General features: G+C 40.4%; 1 protein-coding gene across 2 annotated transcripts in view; it reads left to right on the top strand.

The window, feature by feature from the left end:
• The first annotated feature begins 10,164 nt into the window (after positions 1–10,164).
• CCNY (cyclin Y) overlaps positions 10,165–20,202 on the top strand; it is a 51,184-nt gene continuing 41,146 nt past the window's right edge. Inside the window, exons 1-3 of one of the 2 annotated variants that reach the window (XM_009895092.1) lie at positions 10,165–10,174; positions 11,648–11,722; positions 17,563–17,597. In XM_009895092.1, coding sequence (XP_009893394.1) covers positions 11,656–11,722; positions 17,563–17,597 — 102 coding nt within the window. In that variant the 5' untranslated portion in view covers positions 10,165–10,174; positions 11,648–11,655. Of the gene's footprint in view, positions 10,175–11,647; positions 11,723–17,562; positions 17,602–20,027; positions 20,041–20,202 lie in introns of those variants that run through there. The other variant, XM_009895091.1, reaches the window with a different exon arrangement.

The raw sequence follows: 20,202 nt of genomic DNA, 5'->3' as shown, positions 1-20,202 counted from the left end.
CCCTTTTCCAGTTGCCCAGAGCTCATACTAAGAGCTGAAGAGTTGCAAGGTATTAGATCTGAAAGTAATTACTGCTCTGGGACTGCATGTCACTTGTCCTGGGCATTAAGCCAGTGCAATTTTGGGAATAAGTTCATGTTTGGGACAAGAACAAAACATTTCTGTATGACTTTGTTTCAAAAGTAAATATATAAGACTTTTCTGGGGCTGTATAGGGCTATTTACATATTCAGAGTAATACAGTAAATCACAATGAAGGTGGATGGCAGTGTTTTAGATCATTATAAATTCACAGCAAATAACAAGATATCAATATACTGCTTTTTATCACTCTGGTAATGTTACCTCCTACAGTGACAATTCTTATAAGGTGCTTCTCCGAGATTAGCACTTAATGATTCTGAGCTGACTCTTCTGAGAACAAATGTCAGTTAAAGAACTCAATCAAAGACTGAGAATAAATGTCATTAAAGATCTGCAATTGTTTTCTTCAAAGTTTAATGTATCTTTTTCCCTCTTGCTCCTTTTTATTTGCCTGGTATATAGGACATGCGAATGTGAGTTAAGGGGTTTTTGAGGAACAGACAAAATACCTGGAGGTCGCAGGTTTTTAGGTTTCAGAAGCTATAGTGTCTGGCGTCTGGGCAAGAATGACATGGATGTATGTTGAGCAATCTATATTGTATGTGTTCTGGCATGAGACTGAGGAGACTGAGCCTCCTGGGCTTAGGGACAGCCCTACAGCTCGGCAACAGAAGTGCTCAGTGGCTCAGGTGTGTGTATATACCTATACACGTGGTTTAGCTGTATGTGTTTATGGGCTTTAGCATACATGCACAAATGCAGAGTTTCAGTGATGAGAGAGGTTTTAAATTAAATGTCAGTTGCTTTTCAATTTAAGGCAGCTGTCTGCGTGTAGTACTGATTCTAACACTGTATCTTGCTAGCACGGTAATTTGGTTGCCGTGTGAATACAGATCTGCAGGGGAAATATTGAAAGCCTGTTATTGTAGTTTACCAAGTATCCTGTGGTGTTCCTCAGAAAAGATTGCAAATTATGTTTTTGCATATTGAAAAAGCAGCTGCTGCCCTTGAAGTCACAGACATACCCTTACAAGTGTTTTATAATACTCTTGCACTAGATATTCTGAGAAACAAGAACAGATTCTTTTTCTGCTTGTATTTCATGGGTTACCTATTAGCTGTTTGGTAAGTACTTTAACTTTGGGTCACGCAGGTCAGTAGGGAAGCAAAAGGAAAAAGAAAAGATCCTGGAAAGATGCCATTTTCACTGGCATTTATTAAAATCTTTTCTGTAAGTGAATGAGGAAGGGTAAGCTTGACCTGCTCTGCTGCCCTGGCATGAGGGCTCCTCAGAACTCGAGTCACTATTACGAAGTTACTTTTTTCCAGATGAAGAGTTGAGCTACAGCTCAAGCTCCTGTGCCCTAACTGGCAGAACATAACACATCCTTCAGGTCGTTCTGTTTCTTAATGATTTGCATGGCAATAATGTCTGTTTTGAAGAATGGTGAAATGCGTACACCTGGGTGCAAAGCTGCAGATAAGGCTTTAATCTAAGATTCAGTTTTATAATGTCAGCTCAACTGTGAAATGGTGATGACGATTATGCTGCTGACTTCATATTGATCTGTGTCTTCAAGTAAAATTGGTTCACTTTACTGTAGGTTAACCTGACACTTCTGCTGACTGGTGGTGTGTGTTTCACTCAGTGACAAATAATTCCTTGCCAGCTGCTAACTTCTGGGTTAAAGTCTTTCACAACTGTTTATATTCCATTCATTCTGCCTTTGGATCTAATAGGGTGAAGTAAATTCATTTTAATGTGGTGTATATGTTAAGTGAAAATGCGTCGGGGGAAAAAGCATTCATGGTGCTCAGTGTCACCGGGGCATTAGAGAAGTGCATAAATTTCAGTTTGAGGTTAATAGGACAGGGGCTCAGTTCCTTTTGTTGCTACATGTGCCGTAAGTGGGGCACGAGTGACATTGACAAAAGCAAGCAGTATTTCAAGTGTTAATAAAATCAGCTGGAAACAGGGGGCGAAGCAATCCTGGTGGTGACATCCTGCCGCCTTACGTGGAAACGCACTTGGAATGGAGAGAGGGCAACCTGTGTTTCCGATGGGATGCATGCTGATACAATCACATCTACGGTGCCTTAGCTGGCTCTGTGTCATTTAATGGAGGAAGGCTATTAAGAGAGAAGGTGGAACTGTGGAACTTGAGTACTTTGTTCTCAAGTGCCAAAAAGGACTGTTTAGTAATGAAATGGCAAGGTCGGCACTGAGAAAATGAGCAATGATGGGAGATGCACAGCAAAGCGCAGAAGTGCAAAGCAAGATACTCTTTTTAAGGTGCACACTGTTGTTCTTCTTTCCATCTTGCATTACTTGAGGGCAACCATATCACATAAGGCTACGGAAAAAAAGGGGTTTGTGGGGATAATCATAGAACGGTTAGAATTGGAAGGGACCTTGAAGATCATCTAGTTCCAACTCCCCTGCCATGGGCATTAGACCAGGTTGCTCAAAGCCCCATCCAATGTCTTCATATTATTGCTTATAGTACTTATAATATTCAGAGCAGACCATGCCACTGAAAAAATGATGTTAAGGCTTGCCTCGACTTTGCATTTATGTTTCCTTGCCTTTTGGTGAGAAGCATTAGACAAGGTTTGCTTGGCTTCGGCTTTGTTTCCCTGACAGTGTGTTCGTCCGGGTGAGCTGAAGCCGGTGGTTGTTTGCAGACCCGAGACCTCGGATGGAGGCTGCTGGGTCTGCTGGGTCTTGCTCTGGTTCCCTGTGTCCTCTGGGCTGGAACCTGCTCCCAAATCGATGCCAAGGAGCCAGAAGCAATGCGAGCTCTTATGTGCGTTGGACTTGCAGGGCTCTACTTGCTGTCCCAATGTAATTTTCTCATTCTAAAAATCTCCTTTACTCTCACTATAATGAAAATGGGGGTTTGGAGTGAATATTTGTCCATGAAACCCAGTAATGTCATAGGGAATGCTGTCCCTCATCTCTGGAGTCAGTTTGTCTGTATTGCAGCATGTGTCCACTTTATATCCCCAGATATCCTGCATATGAACAAGTTTTGTGTCCAGTTGTGATTCTTGGGCTGCATTCTGTTGAAAGCTTCATAAAAAAGAATTTAATTCTCTTATAAAACATTGGGGGGGGGCTTTCTGGGAGGACAGTTTTCAACTGAGTATTTATCGGTGTCCCCATGCTGCAGCATGTCTTGAGCACGCTGGCAGGAAGGTTGGGAGGTGTGCACCGTGCATGGGTTTGCCATTGCTCTTCCTGATTTTAACAGGAAGCTGTTTTTGCTGGAAAATCTTAAAGATACCATATTTTAAAAGATGCCTCTCTTTGCTGGCCTTGGATTTTCATTTGGATAAGTGAAGGGAAAATGACATTCTTTGTATCGAGATATTTTGACATAAAGAACTGGGTTTTGGAGTAGATCGTGTTCTACATCCCTTTATTGTACTTCATTTTATTTATGCTTCAGGTGTTACTAGGGTACTGTAATGAAGAATCATGCTTTTTTTTATACTCTAAAGCTGGGGAAGTGGTATTTGAGTATGATGTAAATACATATATGCACAGCCATGTGTTTTGCATTAGGCACTTTTTATAGTGGACGATTCTGTTTAAGGAGTGGGAATGCTCTTGAGCATGAAATTGTTGGCCTGTAAGTACACGCTAAATTCTTCATGTGATGTGGAGAAATTGGCTTTTCCTCTCCGTTTTCCTTGGGTGAGGGGTGTGTGTGGGTGGAATGGTTATATGTTTGCATTTTTTTTCTTAACCTCTGCTAACTTATCTATCGATAAAACTTTTAAGCTTCATTTTGGTTACAGTTAAAGCAAAACCTAGTAAATACAGTACTGGAATATATGAAAGACATTTATGAGATGAGCTTGAGAGAGAAAAGATTTATTAATTTGTATCTTTTCTGTTCTAAATACAAGAAGATGTTAAAAAAGAGGCTGACATACCACATTATGTCAGCTGATCTCATTTGCTCTTGAGATGAGTCTAGTTGGGAGAGGCTGCTGTGAAAGAGAACGCAAATCCTGAAAAATGATAAAAAAACTAACAATTCTGGGTACAAACCTTGCTCAGCTTTGCTCTGTGAAAAGTTGTATATGTGATTTTCCTTCTAGAAGAGAAAATAAATACAGCTGCGTCAGTGAGTACTACTCTGTGTTGTAACTCGGCTGACGGGTGAGGAATAACTGTAGAAACGAGCATTATTTGCCACAGAGGACTCCTTTTATTGATGGACTATCTCAGTGTCTTCCTCGAAGACCGAGATCAGAGCAGAGCCTGGAACAGTCACTGTGTAATTGGAGCTTGCTGAGAAATGTCGTGCCCGTCGTTCGCTTGGAATGGTACGCAGAGAATACTGTCGCTCCAGGGGAGCAAAGATCATATCCAAGTTTTTCCAGTGGCCTAGCCAAACCTGAAGGAGTTTGCCCTTCCAGCCAACTGCCTCCTGAAAGCCTTCCAAGTTCTAACTTTCTTTTCTTCTCATAATCACTGTTAAAAAGCAATGGAACGCCGTCATTAATGTTTGTTCTTACAAGAATCCTACAGGCAGTGACGCAGCTGAGAGGCATTTTCATTTGGGGTAGATTAGTTGCTGCTTACACAAGACATTGAGTACTCTAAAAAGGTACAGATAAATCTTGTGGTCTGATACTGATAAATCTGTGTGCTGTGATTGTGTGATGTTTGAATGGCATGAGCTGAAACTTCTAGTAGTGGATCTCACATCTTGGAAGCTTTAGTGTAAAAGCAGATGCAGTTGTTATTAACCAGTGAAATCAGCCTATACAATTCAGTCTTATTTTGACCTGAAAGCTGTAAAAACTTCTGAACAGAAAGCATCCCAGTGCTATGTTTATTTATTCATCCCAGTGAATTATTTTAGTCCCAGTGCTTGGCGCATCCCACGTTTTAGAGTCATTAATGTAGAAGTCTCAAATGGAAACTTTAGTACTAGATTTAGTCATATGGTTTTCCAAATGTAAGATTGTATCATGGCTCCATTGCATAAATCATGGTGGTTTAAAATGAAATGTAAGAAGATGGATGATAATGGTGAGAGATTGCTTTCTTTAGTCTTGTTTCTTTGTCTTCTGGGGTTTTTTTTGCGTCATTTGTCTAGAGGCAGATGAGGGAGATCCTCTTGGCTGAGGTACCTATTTAACTCTTACCAACTCCTGAGGGAATTATAATAACATAATGTTTAAGGGAATATTTTTATTACTGTCCATTTAAATGGCTAATTGTTGTTGATAGAGGGGAGCAGGCCACCAGCGTGAAAGAGAAGCAGAAAGATGTAAGGTGCAATGAGACTTTTGAAATTTATTTCAGCGCTTTTTTCTCGATTCAGTGTCGGGGAAACTTATTCCCTGGTCTGTGCCTGGAGAATACGGTTTCTGTTTCTCTTCCCACAGATGACATTAGCTCATTCGTATGGGCTGCTACACTGAGAGCTGCAGCAAAAGCTTCGCTCTTTCTGCCAGACGGAGAAATAACATCTCAGGTCCTGCTGGTAACGTGGAGGTGGCATTAGCGAGGAAGGCGCTGTTCCCCACCTGCATCAGGGCTCACCGAGAGCCCTGCCCTTGGCGTCTCTGTGAAAGCCCTTCCCATCCCTCAGGTCACCTGTGCATCCCTTTCCCTCTGCTCTCGTGGCAAATGTTTTCTCTTCCCTTTCGATGGGCTTCCTGGAAACACGTAGGGCTTAATCAAACATTGCTCGTTGCTCGCATTCTTTTAATTTCTTGATAAGCAACTTCGTGGTGTTTTTGTTGTTCTCCACCCACCAGGCCATACCAGGCAGTTGCTCTGTAATGTCAGGTTGTGGGTGGGGAAAAGATGGCAGAGAAGTTAACTAATTCACGTAGTGCGCAGTCAACTGCAGTTTCTCTGTGGCATGCCCTGGACAGGTCTCTTCTTTTCTTACCTGAAGTCCCTTTAAATAGATAAGAAAAAGGTGTCTTCTGGGAAGAAAAAAACATGGGTTGATTTCAGTTTTAGGCGTATGATAGGTCATTAAACTAATATGTGACAGCGTCTCTTTCCTTAATGGTAGTGGTAGTTGTGCAGTGGCAGTGATAGCCTGTGGTCCCAGGGGGAACGGAAGGAAGGAAAGTAATTTCACCAGATTATTTCAGAACTGCTTAAGTCTAAAACAAGTGTTTTACTCAGTTTAGACTTTAGTTCGTTACTGAATCAGCATCAGAGCTTTGGCAGTGCAAACTTACCCAACTTTCACTGTTCAAAAGGAAGGAAATAGCATCTTATTTTTTCTGATAGAATAAACATATTTTCAGACCTGCTGCCTGTGCTGCAGCCCACGTGCGCTGTTATAAAAGCAGAAACTGTGTTGGTTTTTCCTGTTTGTGTCACGGCAGAAGCTTTGATGCGTGTTGCTCAGAAGTTAGTTGCTACAGCACCTATCATTCATCCTCTCGTAGTGCCTGTCTCTATCTCAATAGGCTCATGAGTTGAAGAAACTCTTTTTTGTTGTTGTTAAATTTTGCCATGAAAGATTTAGTCTTGTCCTTTTCTGTGTTTATCTTGCATAATGTATTTTGACCACAAGTTATAAAATGTAGCTCTTTCTGAAAAATTGCAGCAGAGTTTGGTGCAATTTTAGAAAGTTTGCAGCTGTGCCACTGGGATTTGCTGAGGTTTTGTGCTTAATAATTTAAATATTGCTATTTCTGAAGATTTTATAGAACTTAAGCTAGAGGCCCCTGGGATCATCTGATCTGACCTGTGTATGAATCATAAGCCAGTAACTTGCATGTAGTTATTCTTAAATTGAGCCTAAATACTCATACTGGACTAAAGCCTAAAGATGTTTGGCTGAAGAAATCTTCTAGAAAGGGAAAACATCAAAATAAGTTGAGTTCTTTGGGTGTGGAGCTTGAGTGCCTAATTATCCTCCCCCTTTTTTCATCCAAGTTCATAATTAAGATGTTTCTGCTTTCATTTTCTACTGTTTTTGTAATGTTGTGTGCTAGGTTAGAGAGAGCTTTTAGTACTTCTCTCCCTGTGAAGGTACACGTGACTTACAGAAAACCTCCTAGTTTTCGTTTTTCATCAGCTAAATGGTTTGAACTCAGACTCTCATTTGAAGGCATTTTCTGCAGTCCTCCAGTCGTTCTTGTAGCTCTCGTCTACACTGATTTGAACTTTATTCTTATCCTTTTAAAAAGCACAAACTAAGGCTGTATTCAGTGTTTTTGGTCTCAGTAATGGTTTTTAAGATCTTGTTTTAAGATTTAAAACCTTGCCTGGGCTTTAGCTGAAGTCTGAAACGGAACTGTTTTACCGTTCGCTTCTTTTTATGGTCATGTTTGAGTGCAGCTACTGTGGCTTTAGGAACTAAGTTTCTCACGTGTACAGGGTGAATCTCATCGTGATCTTCTGGTGGTTGTCTTAACCTTCAGCACAGTTATGTACCGAATTAAGTTATATGCAAAACCATTTCTTTTTCTTGGAGAAAGAGTGAATTTATTTCAACGTGATAAATCAGAATGTCCATTATAACACCTGCTGTTCTGGCATGCTGCTAAGCAAGGAAGGGAATGCAGTCCTAAGTATATTTGCATGTATTTGTAACTCTGGTCTTGCCCAAGTCCTCCAAAATTGTATGAATTCTGTTAGGCACATGATCTCTTATCTGAATTGTACCTGAGGCTGACTTTGCTTTGGCTAACCAAACATTAGGTTTGATTTAAATAGACATCTATATAGATACAGATATATGCATGTGTATGTATACATGTATTTATAGACACACACCTTTGGTTCCTAATCCTGAGAAGAAAAAAACCCTGAAATTTTCACAGGGCATCACACTGTGTAGATGTTTACAGAATGGGAGTTATGTTTTGCATAACCTAACAGCCCTTTAGAACCAAAAAAAGAAAACCTGATCTTTGAACTATGGAAAGATGTGGAATATTTTCTGACGTCTGTTTAACCAGGAAGAACGTCTACAGTGAAAGATTTTTGATTTGGACTGTCTATGAGACAGTGCCTTTTTTTTAAAAGCTGTTTTTGGAGTGCAGGGTAACTGTTGGAAGAAGTACCCACTTTAAATCTTTCATTTGTAAGGCTATGATGAGTCACAGAGCAGACTGCTAGCAATGGAGAAAATTTTTGTGCAGATTTCAATAATTGAAATCCTGGCTGTCATTTTCCTCTCTTTTGAATAGTAGAGTGCTCCTTGGGTGACCTTAAATCTCTCTTTATCTTTGACTACTCCGTTACAAAATGGGAAACCTTTCATATTGTGGCTGTTTTTCGTGATACTGTTCAAATACTAGAAGGAATAAGACTACCGGCAACACTAAAGCAGTATGAATAGATAATTTCTTTAGGATGGAGGTAACCCTTTGATGGCTATTGCCCTTTGGTGATGAGCTACTAGCTTCAGATATGTGTCTATCATTTGATCTCTTTCTTCTGTAACATGGTTTCTAATCACAGATTTGTAAGAATTTGCTGCCAGATTCAAAAAGGCATTTGTTTTCAAGTTGAACAATAAATTAAGGCATCTAAGATCAACTAGAGACTGAAATCTTACGTGTTGTGAAACTTCATCCATTCTAATGCTCCTGTATGCCAGCAGTGGTGGCATGGAGCGGTGTGGTCCCACAGGTGGCCTGTGGGATGCTCTGACTTGGCCGATCCTTTTTCCTGGAGGAGCTGGGATTGATTGAATTGCAGGTACACATTTAACAGTTAGTACTTTCTTCTGTCTGCAAGCCCGTGAGACCTATGCTGTTCCTCAAAGGGCAGGTGGGCAGCCAGCCTCTCTCAGCAGTACTTCTCTTCTTCTGGCCACCTTGTGCTGGGTAACCTGCCCTGGCAGGCGTTGCTGCTCCCCGTACCCGTGTTCTCCTCCTCTGATTTTTGTGCAGGCAGTTCAAGAAAGACAGATGGATGTGTCTGATGGCTGCTGTTGCTGGGGAGGATGTGAGAGAAGGGATGTGGAGAGAAGAGGACACATGGCGCTTTGTGGGGTTCAGCGGTGGGAAGGAGCCACGGCCACTGCCTGCTGTCTTGTCCCAGGATGGTTCAGAATCCCTGGTCTGGCCTCTGCAGCTGCCGAGGTTGGATTTTGCTGGCTGCCTTTCAACTCCTGTCAGAAGAATAACAGTTTATCTGAGAGCCAGTGCTTTTTGGTAGTTCGTGCTTTTTTTTTTTCCCCACAAAGACTTTAAGTCCTCTGTTGGTTTACTGCTTCTGCATAATGGCCTTTTATAACACAGGAATGTTAAATCTTGCAGCTTGACTGCAAGATGTGGCTTTTCCTTCCTTTTTGGCCCTGCAAGCAGACTGTAAGCCCGTACCCGGTTGTTATTACTCCCTGAGCAGGTAGTTTTCTGGGCCTGAGAGGTAGGAGTGCTTCTCAGTTTAGGGACAGTGTTTTGTAAGTTGGGTTCAGTGTCATGTTGCTGGTCCTGTTCTGTTGGCTGAATTTGCCATGCTGTACTTTAAAACATTTGTAGAAAGATTGCCTGTAGTGGTTAAAAAAGGTGGGGTTTTCGTTTGTATTGTGCTGTTTGATAAAAGATGATGAGGATGATAAAAGACAATGTATTTTGTCATTTTAAAATGCTGATTGCTGTTTACTTAATGAATTGCATCTTGAATTCCACTTAATGGAAAAACTATCCTGAAATGGAAAACAATCTTTACAAACACTATTGATCTCAATGGGTGATTCTTTTTTTTCCTTCTTCTTTATGTGTAAATAAGACGCAGAAACTAACAGGAAAACATTCTTTCTAATTCACAGTCCTTTCAAGTCAGAACTTTAAGTAGTAAGATGACATTCCTAGAACCTTCTCCAAGCATGGCTGCAAACTGGTTTCTGGGAGAGTCAAAATTACTTTCCCTTCAAATTCTTAGGTTTTTTTTTTTTTTCCTTTGTGGGTTTGACAGTAGTAGTAAGCCCCCTTTCCAACTGAAGCATTTCTCTTCTGTGTTTCTGGGTTCTTCCTTGTAAGAAAGATCACGTTTATTCCAGGTACCAGCAGCATGTCAGGCTGCTCATCTCATGGGCTGCAGAATGCGGGGAGATGAAAGGGAAAACAAGAGAGCATATAGAAAGTAGATTTGTAGAGAGGTCAGGAGAAAAAAGCAGGGAAGTGGAAGACCTAGTAAATTAGTAAATAAAAGGGAAAGGGAGAAGAGAGTGTGGTGACGGATGGTGGAGGAGCAGGGAAGGCTGTAGACAGTAGAACTTGACTTCTGGGCAAAAAGACTTGGTTGTTTTTTCATAAGACGTGGGCTTAATTTCCAGTTTTTCTGAGCTTTCACAGAGATATGAAAGAGAAGTGAGACAAATGTAGAAAGCCTGGGATAATCACAGAAGATAAGCCTGTTGGTGTTCATATGTAGTCTTGCATAAATGCCTGCATCAAGTGGAAGAGAATGTGTATATGGAGATCAAAAGAATGTAAGAGAACTAAGGTTGAGATAGCCACACTGTGAGAGCAAGAAAATGTTAAAAAATCATGTGCTGTTTTTAGTAGGATGTTTTCAAGTGGATACAGGCATATAACAGTTTTGACAAATTGGTAGTGGAGTGGAATTTGGAAACAAGTAAATTCAATGGATTTTAACCTTGACAGGGAAAATCACATTCATAGAAATTTGTATAAGCTCTGATCACAGAATGGTTAGGGTTGGAAGGGACCTCTGGAGATCATCTAGTCCAACCCCCCTGCCAGAGCAGGGTCACCTACAGCACGATGCACAGGACAGTGTCCAGGCGGGTTTTGAATGTCTCCAGAGTGGGAGACGCCACCACCTCTCTGGGCAGCCTGTGCCAGTGCTCCACTACCCACAAGGTACAGCAGTTCCTCCTCATGTTAAGATGGAACTTCCTATGTTCAAGCTTGTGTAGATTCGAGTCTTTAAACTGGTAAGTGTTTCTTAGGACTCTTGTGTAGATTCGAGTCTTTAAACTGGTGTTTCTTAGGACTGGTTTGGTTTTGGCAGTTTTTTTAGAAGTAGTTATGGCAAAGAGTATGTTCATCTGTGAAGTATCAGGAAAGTTCCAAGTTTTTGTAATCTTGACCATTTAAAATACTCTGGCCAAGACTTGTTTACGTTCACCTGCAACACCTACTTATTGTAATCACATCTAATCCTAGAAACCCATCTATCTACAGAGGGTTGCGTATTTGTTTTATAATACTAAATTCTTCTATAATTACATATAACAAGCTGTGTTCCTGTGCTTAGCAATGGCTTTGGGGTGTGGTGGGAAGAAACCCATGGTAAATGGATAGCTCCTAACTTCTTGTGTACCAACTTTTCAAGCTGCTTTATCTATTGTAATCCAAAAGCAGCCCTTAGAACCGAAGTCTAATCCCAAAGCTGTGTTGATGCAAATGATTTGCATGCCAAAAAATGTGAGGAAAGATAAAAAAGTGGGCCTCAAGATGTATTTTGTTTAACAATAGCTGCTTCAATATGTAAACTTGGTCTTATTAAAAAGAATCAGAAAATCAGTGTATACCATTGGATACTCATAAATGTTTTTCTGCTATTCTTTCTTTCCTTCTTTCTTTCCAGATTTGAACATGGAATTCAACCCATCAGATCATCCACGGGCCAGTACGATATTTCTCAGTAAATCGCAAACAGATGGTAGGTTACTGAATTTATTACAGTATTTGCTATTGCAGTTATCTCTAAACCCTTTGTTAGAATGCATGTGATAGTCTTTTAATATATAATTCCTCTCTCAAAAAAAGAGGCTTTTATAGGCATCATGTTAGAGTTGAAAGAAGTCACACCTTTAGTTAATTATTTTGTCAGATCAGTAGTAGAAGGTACAGATTTGACTCCTGTCATGTCCTGAAATTGCAAGTTCCAAGTAATCGTTGTATCAGAACTACAAATATGGGTAAAGCTTAATATAATTCTATCTTTAAAATATTTTCCCTAAATGTAAAATTTTCTGTGTAACTGTTTGTTGTTTTTTTAAAAACTCTGAATATTAGGCCAAGCTTCTGGAAAATGTGTGGGGACTGTTTTCTTGAGAAAGTGCCTGTTTATGTGAGTTAAGAAGACAGTCCGGAGTTTCCTCCAATATAGCTCATACTGTAAATGAGCTCAATACTAGATTTTAATAACAAAACAACCCCCATCCCACCCAAACTTTCTCTCTTCTTCTCTCATGGATTTGATATGATCATAGATTTGTCTGGAGTATTTTTTTTATTCATGGACAAAATCATCCCTCTGGAATTACATCTGTTAAGCAAGCCTCTTGATAGAGTTAGTAGAAAAGAAGCCATTTATTCTGGCTCTTTCGTTCCCTGTTGGACATGTATGACATGTTGTTTTAGAAGCAGATGAATAATCGATGCAAAACACATTATTTTCTACCAAAGCTTTCAAAGCGGTTTCTACATTGTAATTCTGACTGTTCAGTATGAATCCTTTGTCCTTCTTTCTGCTGCCTGTAAGTGCCCTTTTTCATTTACATAGTAAATTGCAGTGTCAAACACATCACTTAAAAATAATATAGTTTTCACTTACTGTATATTTTTTGCTAGTTTTTGAGCATGACTAGAACAAAGAGGATACACATGTAGGCCCTAATTGAAGAGTTGATTATGTGAGTACCTCTTTTGCCCTTCAGATTGTCCTTCTGAATTCAGCCCTGGTTCTGTCAGTGCCTTATTATGTGGTTGTGGAGGTCATTTATCATTCTAATCTGGTTTGGTAGTCTGTAAAATGAATATGATAATATTTCCATAGTACACTGTGTTATGAAGATTGATGTCTGTTTTATAGTGTTTTTATAATGTTTTGAGACTGTATAATCCCATATGGATGCTCCCTGTTTCTTGTTACCGCTTGTTGAAAGAAAGGACAAAAAAAATCCCAAGTCCAACAACTAAAACCTTTTTACCAGACCCGATGATTATTCTTAGTTGTAGTAATAGTGGTTAATTTATTGCAGTATAGAGTTAACTGTAAGTATTTTTTTAAATGACAATTTACATCGATGCTAGATTTGGTCTATGAAACTTTGTTCTACTTTAAGTAATATTAAGAACATAATTTTGAGTGAGAACAATTAATTTAGTGAAACAATATAGAAACATTATCAACAGGAGTGTAAGACCTCTTCAGCTGTCCTTGATCACGGTGGAAAAAATGCAAAGGCTATTTTGCTTGTACAAAAGAAAAAAGATTCTGCAAACGTTTATCTACTGATGTATTGCCAAGAACCATCCCGTTCTGGTGGGACAACTCACAGTAGTAAGTGTTTTGCTTGGCCCCCCAAAGGGCCTGTTCTGGAACCAAGTGAGCTGTAGGAGTTACGGCACTATTGCAGGACGTTGCCTAACACCAAGATGCAGTAAAAAGCTTTTAAAGGGAAAAATATAAGGGGTTTTTAGGGTGTTGTAGGTTGTATTCTGGCAGCCTGCTGTGGAGCCTAGGGACCCCCAAGACTTGTTAAGACAATGTAGAAGAGGAGAGCTGAGCTGGCAATGTTGAAAACACTGAACTTGGGCATGTAACTACCTCTCTCCATTACTTGTATTATACTGGGCTGGCAAACCTTCCTGTTGAGTGTAAGTGAAAATATTTCTATAGATAAGACCTTCAGACATTTAAAATACCCATATTGGATAGCTGAGGGGCATCAGGAGTCAAGGTTTCATCCAGCATCTGGCTGTGACTCTTTGAGTGTACATCACGTGTTTGTACAGTGGGAAATGGCCAAGTCCACCACTACGTGCTAGAGTGACTTGGCAATGTTACCTTCAGGCAGTTCCATGTTTGGCTTTCTAGTAGTGCTGTACTCATTCAGCCTCACTGATAATCTTGTAGTACTGTCCTGGCGTAGGAGCTGTGCCGGAGCTGCTTGTGATCAACATGTGAGAGAAGAGCAGCAAGGTGACTACCCCAGATACAACAAAACAGGACGTGACATCTCTGGATAGTACTTGGTCTGAATTTTCCATTGTTCTGTGAAGCTTCGATGCCATACTAAGCATCTAAATGTGTCCTGTCCCTCTCAGGATGCATTCAGACTACCAACTTATTTACCTGAGAGTTCAATGAATCTGTAGAAAAGTTTAAGACACAATAAATATTAATTAGATTCCTAACTAAAGTAGCTTTTCTAAATCTTTCCAACTCTTTGTGGGAATCTTCTAAGTAAGTGCTGGATCTTAGATGAGTAATTCTCTCTGTTTAGGGAGCTAGTAAAGAACATCACCCTTTATGTCTTTAACTTCTATGAGTGCTTTATGCAAGTTCTCCCTTGTTTGCTGAGTCTGGCCTGTAAGCAGGATGGTATAGTTGACTGAAAAGCCAGGCACTATTTAGTGTGTGGTTGTGGTTAAGCCAAGGTTTCCAAACTTTAGCACTCCAATAATGTAACTTCCTTTCCTTATAAGAGCAAGAGGGCAATGGTTGCTCCTTCAGGATGCCGGTAATGGTATTTCCTGGAAGTAGCTTACAGCTGCCCACCTTTCCTAACTCACATCAGGCTTTACACATTCAGTGTACTGGCTAAATTTTGCAGGATCAACGCAATGATGGGCTTCAGACAAAGAGGATTTTGAAATTGTATTTATGTAGTGGATAGAAGTGAAGGAAGGTGCACTTACTCTTTAATGTTAACTAGGACCAGTCTCCTGTCTCGGATAAACCAAAAAGAAATGGTTTAAAAACTCCCAAAATGTGAGACATTTTTTATTGATGTAATCCTCAAGGATTTTGCTCGATCCTGGTATGGGTGATGTTAAGATAGTCTATAGAAATTGCACAGAGAAAGCTTCTATTACAGCTCGATGCAAAATACGTACATGTGTTACACACACGTACATATATAGCTGTATGTGTGTGTGTATTTTCTCACTCCTTTTTATTTCAGGATAATATGTTTTCCTACTGTTGCGAAAGTTCAACAATAACAGTTGAAAGTGGCTGCAGAAATAGGAACAGGTCATTGACCTTAAAATGAGGTAAACTAAGACAGTTTGGCAGCATCTCAGTATCTACTTGAAGAGTTCTGTTCCAACTTTCAGGTTTTATAATATTAGAAAGAAAGTAAAAGTTTAATTGTTTAAACTGACTCTAAATCTGTTCAGCTTCATTTCATCAAAACCCTGTGCTTGAAAGCCAAAAGCCTGGAGTTGCAGTTAGGACTTTATGCTACAAAATTATGGTTAATTATATGTTATAATGTGGCCTCGTCTGCTGAAGATCATACTGTGCTGTGTGAGCAGTGCAAAGCATCTTTAAACTGACTGAAACCAAGTGATGGAATTACCTCTTTACAGTCATTTTAGCTTGGCAGGAGTGGCCTTTTGCCTTGTGCAATAATTGTCTTTCCCTTGTTTAAAGGGAGGGTTGTGGTCACAAAAGAGAGCGATTACACCAAAACGGGTTTCTGTTACGCCCGATTCCCCATCGACATATATTCTGGAAAGAGCTGAGCCTTACGCTGTGGCAGAGTGGGCCACAAGGACGAAAGCACAGTTGCCTTCTTGTCTTCCCTCACCAGAGAATCCAGACTGACTGAATTTCTGTTATATGGGGAAAATAGGGGAAAGGAGGTCAACGAGGTGCTTGGAAGAATGTGCAGCACAAGGAGTGCTTGAGCAGGGGAGAAGTGAGGGCTGTGTCTAAATACATGAATATATTCTTCTGGAGAATGGAAGTAGCAAATGGGAATGAGCTGTGAGTGATATTCTTGCTTTGGTAAATAGATGATTGTACTTTCATGGGGAATTGAATAATGGATACAAGGGAAAATACAGAAGAGAAGAACTAAGGTACGGGGAAAACGGTGATTAAAATGGAATTTGGAGTGTATGTGCAGGCTGTCTTTATAGGATTTTGTCCGTAAGAACTTCGTATGCGTTATAATTGTGATTAAAACACTGCTAAATACTTGTGTTCAAAATTTCACAGTGAATAGGTGTTAATTTTCAGTTATGTACTCTTATTAGGTTTACATGCAGCTTATCAGAATTGTTTACTGCCTGTACATTGCAATATGCAATACTAGACAAATACTTTGGCTATTCTTAGAAGTGAGTATCTACCATCATTTTATTGTTTCCCTTTAGATTACTTATATCCCTTGCTGGTGGTAAATGCAGTGTGTGGAACTTAAGTGTAGTGCAGTGTTTTAGCAGGATTTCAAGCAGTTTAACTATTTACTAGACGATCAGAATTTTCCTGCTGTTCCTGTTTAATTCTGTTTACAATGTCCGTAATTGTGGATCTGAGCATGTACTAAGTGACATGGCTAACATCTGTCATGTGTGATTCTCCTTTCTGCTCCCTGGGAGGAAAATTATGTAAGGATTTTTAAAAGTTTTTCCTTATTTTCTTTTCATTTTATGTCTGCATTAAACACAATTATTTCACAGTATTCACACATAAAGCCTTGTTTATGTGAGATTGCTTGCTTATAAAAAATCACAAATAATGGCTTCTCATCCAACAGGGAATGGACAGGCTATCCCACCATTATGAACACTTATTTTGCTAAGTGCTTTGGGTTGCATAGCTTTCAAATCATGGTGCACCAAAGTGCATTTAATCACTTACAGCATGAAACCATTATTATTTTAATCCTGCAGTTTGATTTATGTGTTAGTTGCCTCCAGACTTGTATCCTAAATGCTGTGGTATTTTCACTGGAACAGAGCTCCACAGGCTCTCTATGGGGTGAGTTAATGGGGAAAGTGCTTTAAAAAATTAAATAGAGTATATTTAATCAGCTGTAATAAGCATTTGCCTGACAATTAAGACTCTATACGTCTATCTCCCTTGTTGTTGCTGTTTACTTTCTGAATATTTTGGCTAATTGTGGCTTTGATTTGCAACCCTTGCTTGTGGTGACTGGTTCATGCTCACCAAAGTAAAATATTTTCTTTTTTATATCCGACATGAGTAATAGTTCCAGGCTTGCACCTGAGCATTATAGAAGGCAGCGGTGTAACACAGATGATGTCGAGGCTGCTCTACGGGAGTTAGTGCACAGTAAGCTATGACGAGAATTTGCTAACTCCGTGGTGTGGCTGTTTAGGTGCTTCCATACCTGCAAGATAGTGTAGGCCACTTTGCAGCAAGGTACCTTGCACGAAGGCGCTGGTGGCTGAGGAGTACCCACAGAGAACTGGTGAAGGATGGCTGATCCATTGCTAACTTGGACTGTAGCTTACCACATATTAACTTTCCCACGCGGACCAGCGCCTGGTGAAGTATGCAAATGGATGAGAATTTCAATCCATCGCCACACTAGTGAGCATAAATGCCTTTATGCATACCGATATATGTTCCTTCTGTGTTTAAATATATAAAAATATACTTGGTTAGTGCAAAAGCCATTATAATGTTGCACATAGATAGCCTCCTGTTCTTCTTTTTATTATAAATGGTATATAAGAAGCTTAATCGGGAAAAATAGTCATGTAATATTTCTATCATATTTTGTGTTTTTGCAGTGAGAGAAAAACGCAAGAGTCTCTATATAAACCACGTAAGTGCAAATGCCTCGCTATGCAGCTTTCTCCTTGTTGTCTGTATTATACAGTAAATAAGACTTATTATCACACATGATGTCCATATTGGTTAGAGAGTGCTGATGCTTCGAACGTCTGTTCTGCATCAGGATCCAGAAGTATAGGTCTCGGCTATTGAGTTAGTGGAATGGATCTGTTGGTTTGAAGACAATGTCATGCTCGCAACCAGTCTGCGTAGGTAACTGGTATCTGGGACAGAGCTGCATGAATTAGTATGATTTTTAAAAGTATTACAAAAACTCTCAGAACTTTAAATTACATTTGTATGCAAGTTTGCTTTGGCAGAGAGCTGCAGCAGCTGATGTTTACACAGAAGTTCTGAAGTGTCTGACCATCGTTGATGCAATGTAAATGTGGATTGACATACAGTACATGCTGAGTATGAAGATGGGGTTTAATACGCTTGTGTACCCTGGGCGATTTTCAGTTCAGTTCTCTTCTGTTTGAATCAAATTCTTGGTGAAGCTGAGCGCAAATCCCCTATAGCCTGCTTTGGGTACGGGACCAAGCTCTTTGCCCCAGTTGGTATTGTTTTTACTACTGGAGCACCTGGAACCAGTGGTGTTCCCAGTATGTTAAGCCTTGTGCTGAAATATCTGGAGTCACGCCTCAGTAAAATTGAAGAGGGAAAGAACTAATTGTCTCCCAAATGGTATTTGCCTTTAGGGTGAAATGGGGAGTTGTTCTCAAACTTTTCTCTATCTGGAAATATGGGTCATAATTTCATGAATCATTTTTAAGCCGGTACGGCTGCTGAAAGGTGCAGATGTGGTTTATAGCCTCTGCATACCTCTGTGCTGGGGCGAATGTTTGCGCAGCTCCACATAAACTGGATTGGGGCCTGAATGCAGGTAGATTCAGCACAGCTAAAAGCTAAAGTGGATCTGCTCCTAAACGTGACTCGCTTCAGGGCTTGCACCCGCAGGAGGGGAGGGAGGCACGGAGGCAGGAGTGAGCCGCCGAGCGGGGCGAGAAGGCAGGGCTGCTTCCTTTGCTGGCAGAGCTGGTTTGTGCTGAGTGTTTCTGAAACCACTGCCTGGCTTCAAAAGCAAGCTGAGATTTTCAGTTGCCCAAGAGTTAAGGTTTTGAGAAGTCATGAGATATTTTGAGACTTATAAAAGCCTTAAAGTTGGCCCCACTAGGTTAGCAGGTACTCTCAGTGCTTCTCACCTTCTGTTCCCCTGTAAAACATTTCCATTGTTTACAATGCATGTGAGGCTGGTTTGCAGTGCTGTTGTGTTGTTATAAAATTACTTGTAAAGCTAACGCACTGGGTTCCTATAAACTTAATGTGTGCTCGGTAACTTCCAGTGTGCTTTTTAGCCTCAAACTTGGAGGGCTTGATGCCAAAAAAATGAATACTTAGACACTGCAAAGCAATGGTATTAACTGAGTTTCTGTGACAGTCCACCTTGTGTTCATGGTGAAATTCTCGCATGTCCTGAACCTCTTCACGTCATGTAAAAGATGTGTTCTGCATTAGACAGACTGCGAGTGGATTCCTCTAGCAGATTGAACAAAGATGACTATTACAGATGCTGCTGGAAGCACGCTATTGCAAACCCTGGTATCAAATATTTTTAGGCAGTGCTGGACTTGTTGCAGGAAAGGGAAGGATGATCGTGCCACTGAGGAGTTTTGTTGTGGGGAGCTCAGTGTAGCAGCTTATGCAGTTGATACCCTAAGCACTGTACCTCCTAATTTCTTTCCTTTTTTTTTTTTTCTAAGTACCATTCAAAGCATTGGCTCAGATTGCAGCAATGTAAACTTCCCCCAATAGTTGGTTTACTGCTACCTTAAGTATGACTTCTTTGTACTTATAAAGTACTTCTTCTGAATTACAAAGCTAAAAATAACTTTTATGAAGCTGAAGTCCTTACCATGATGCTCCCTGTGTGTGTCCTTACAAGTCAGTGAAGTTTTTTAGCCAATACTCATAGATAAGCTATATTTTCAAATGTGGCCTGTAATATGGAAGTTGTTACTTTGTCCCACCTGTGAGTATTCATTCAGCAGCTCCCAAATATTCAGTCTGCTAAAGCTGATGCACAAACTGGTGATCATTTTTGAAGTGGTTGCTGTGGCCTTTAACTGGGGATTGTGTTTAGGTTTGCAGACTGCAGAGAACCATCGTAATTTTCCTAGGCTGCCTTGTTTGAAGAAATTTGAGGTAACAGTTAAATGTAGAATATTTTGTTTTTCCCCAATACAAATAGAGGGTTCCTGCTTTGATGTATTGCACTTTGTCAAGGGCTGTCAGTTGCCACGTTTCAGATTCACCTTGTCAGTAGGTGTGATGGAAGAAGCCGGCAGCTGTTCTTTTTTTTGGGGTGGGGAAGGCAAGGGGGAAGGAGTGAAAGTGGGAGTGACAGGGTGCTATGGAGAAGCCATCATTTCTCAGTCTTCCCACGGAGCCCAGGGAGACAGACGACAGGTTGGAGATGGTGCTGGATCCTTTGCATAACTTCCAGCATCCTTCTCGGTGCTGGAAGTGACCTCCCTGCAGTGTACCTGGCGTGTTTGCTTTCTTCCAGCCTATTTTAATTTCTAAGCAGTTGCAGC

This window comes from Charadrius vociferus, unplaced genomic scaffold, assembly GCF_000708025.1.
Source record: "Charadrius vociferus isolate BGI_N301 unplaced genomic scaffold, ASM70802v2 scaffold61, whole genome shotgun sequence".
Classification (NCBI taxonomy): Eukaryota; Metazoa; Chordata; class Aves; order Charadriiformes; family Charadriidae; genus Charadrius; species Charadrius vociferus.
This window is presented reverse-complemented; position numbering and strand designations above follow the sequence as displayed.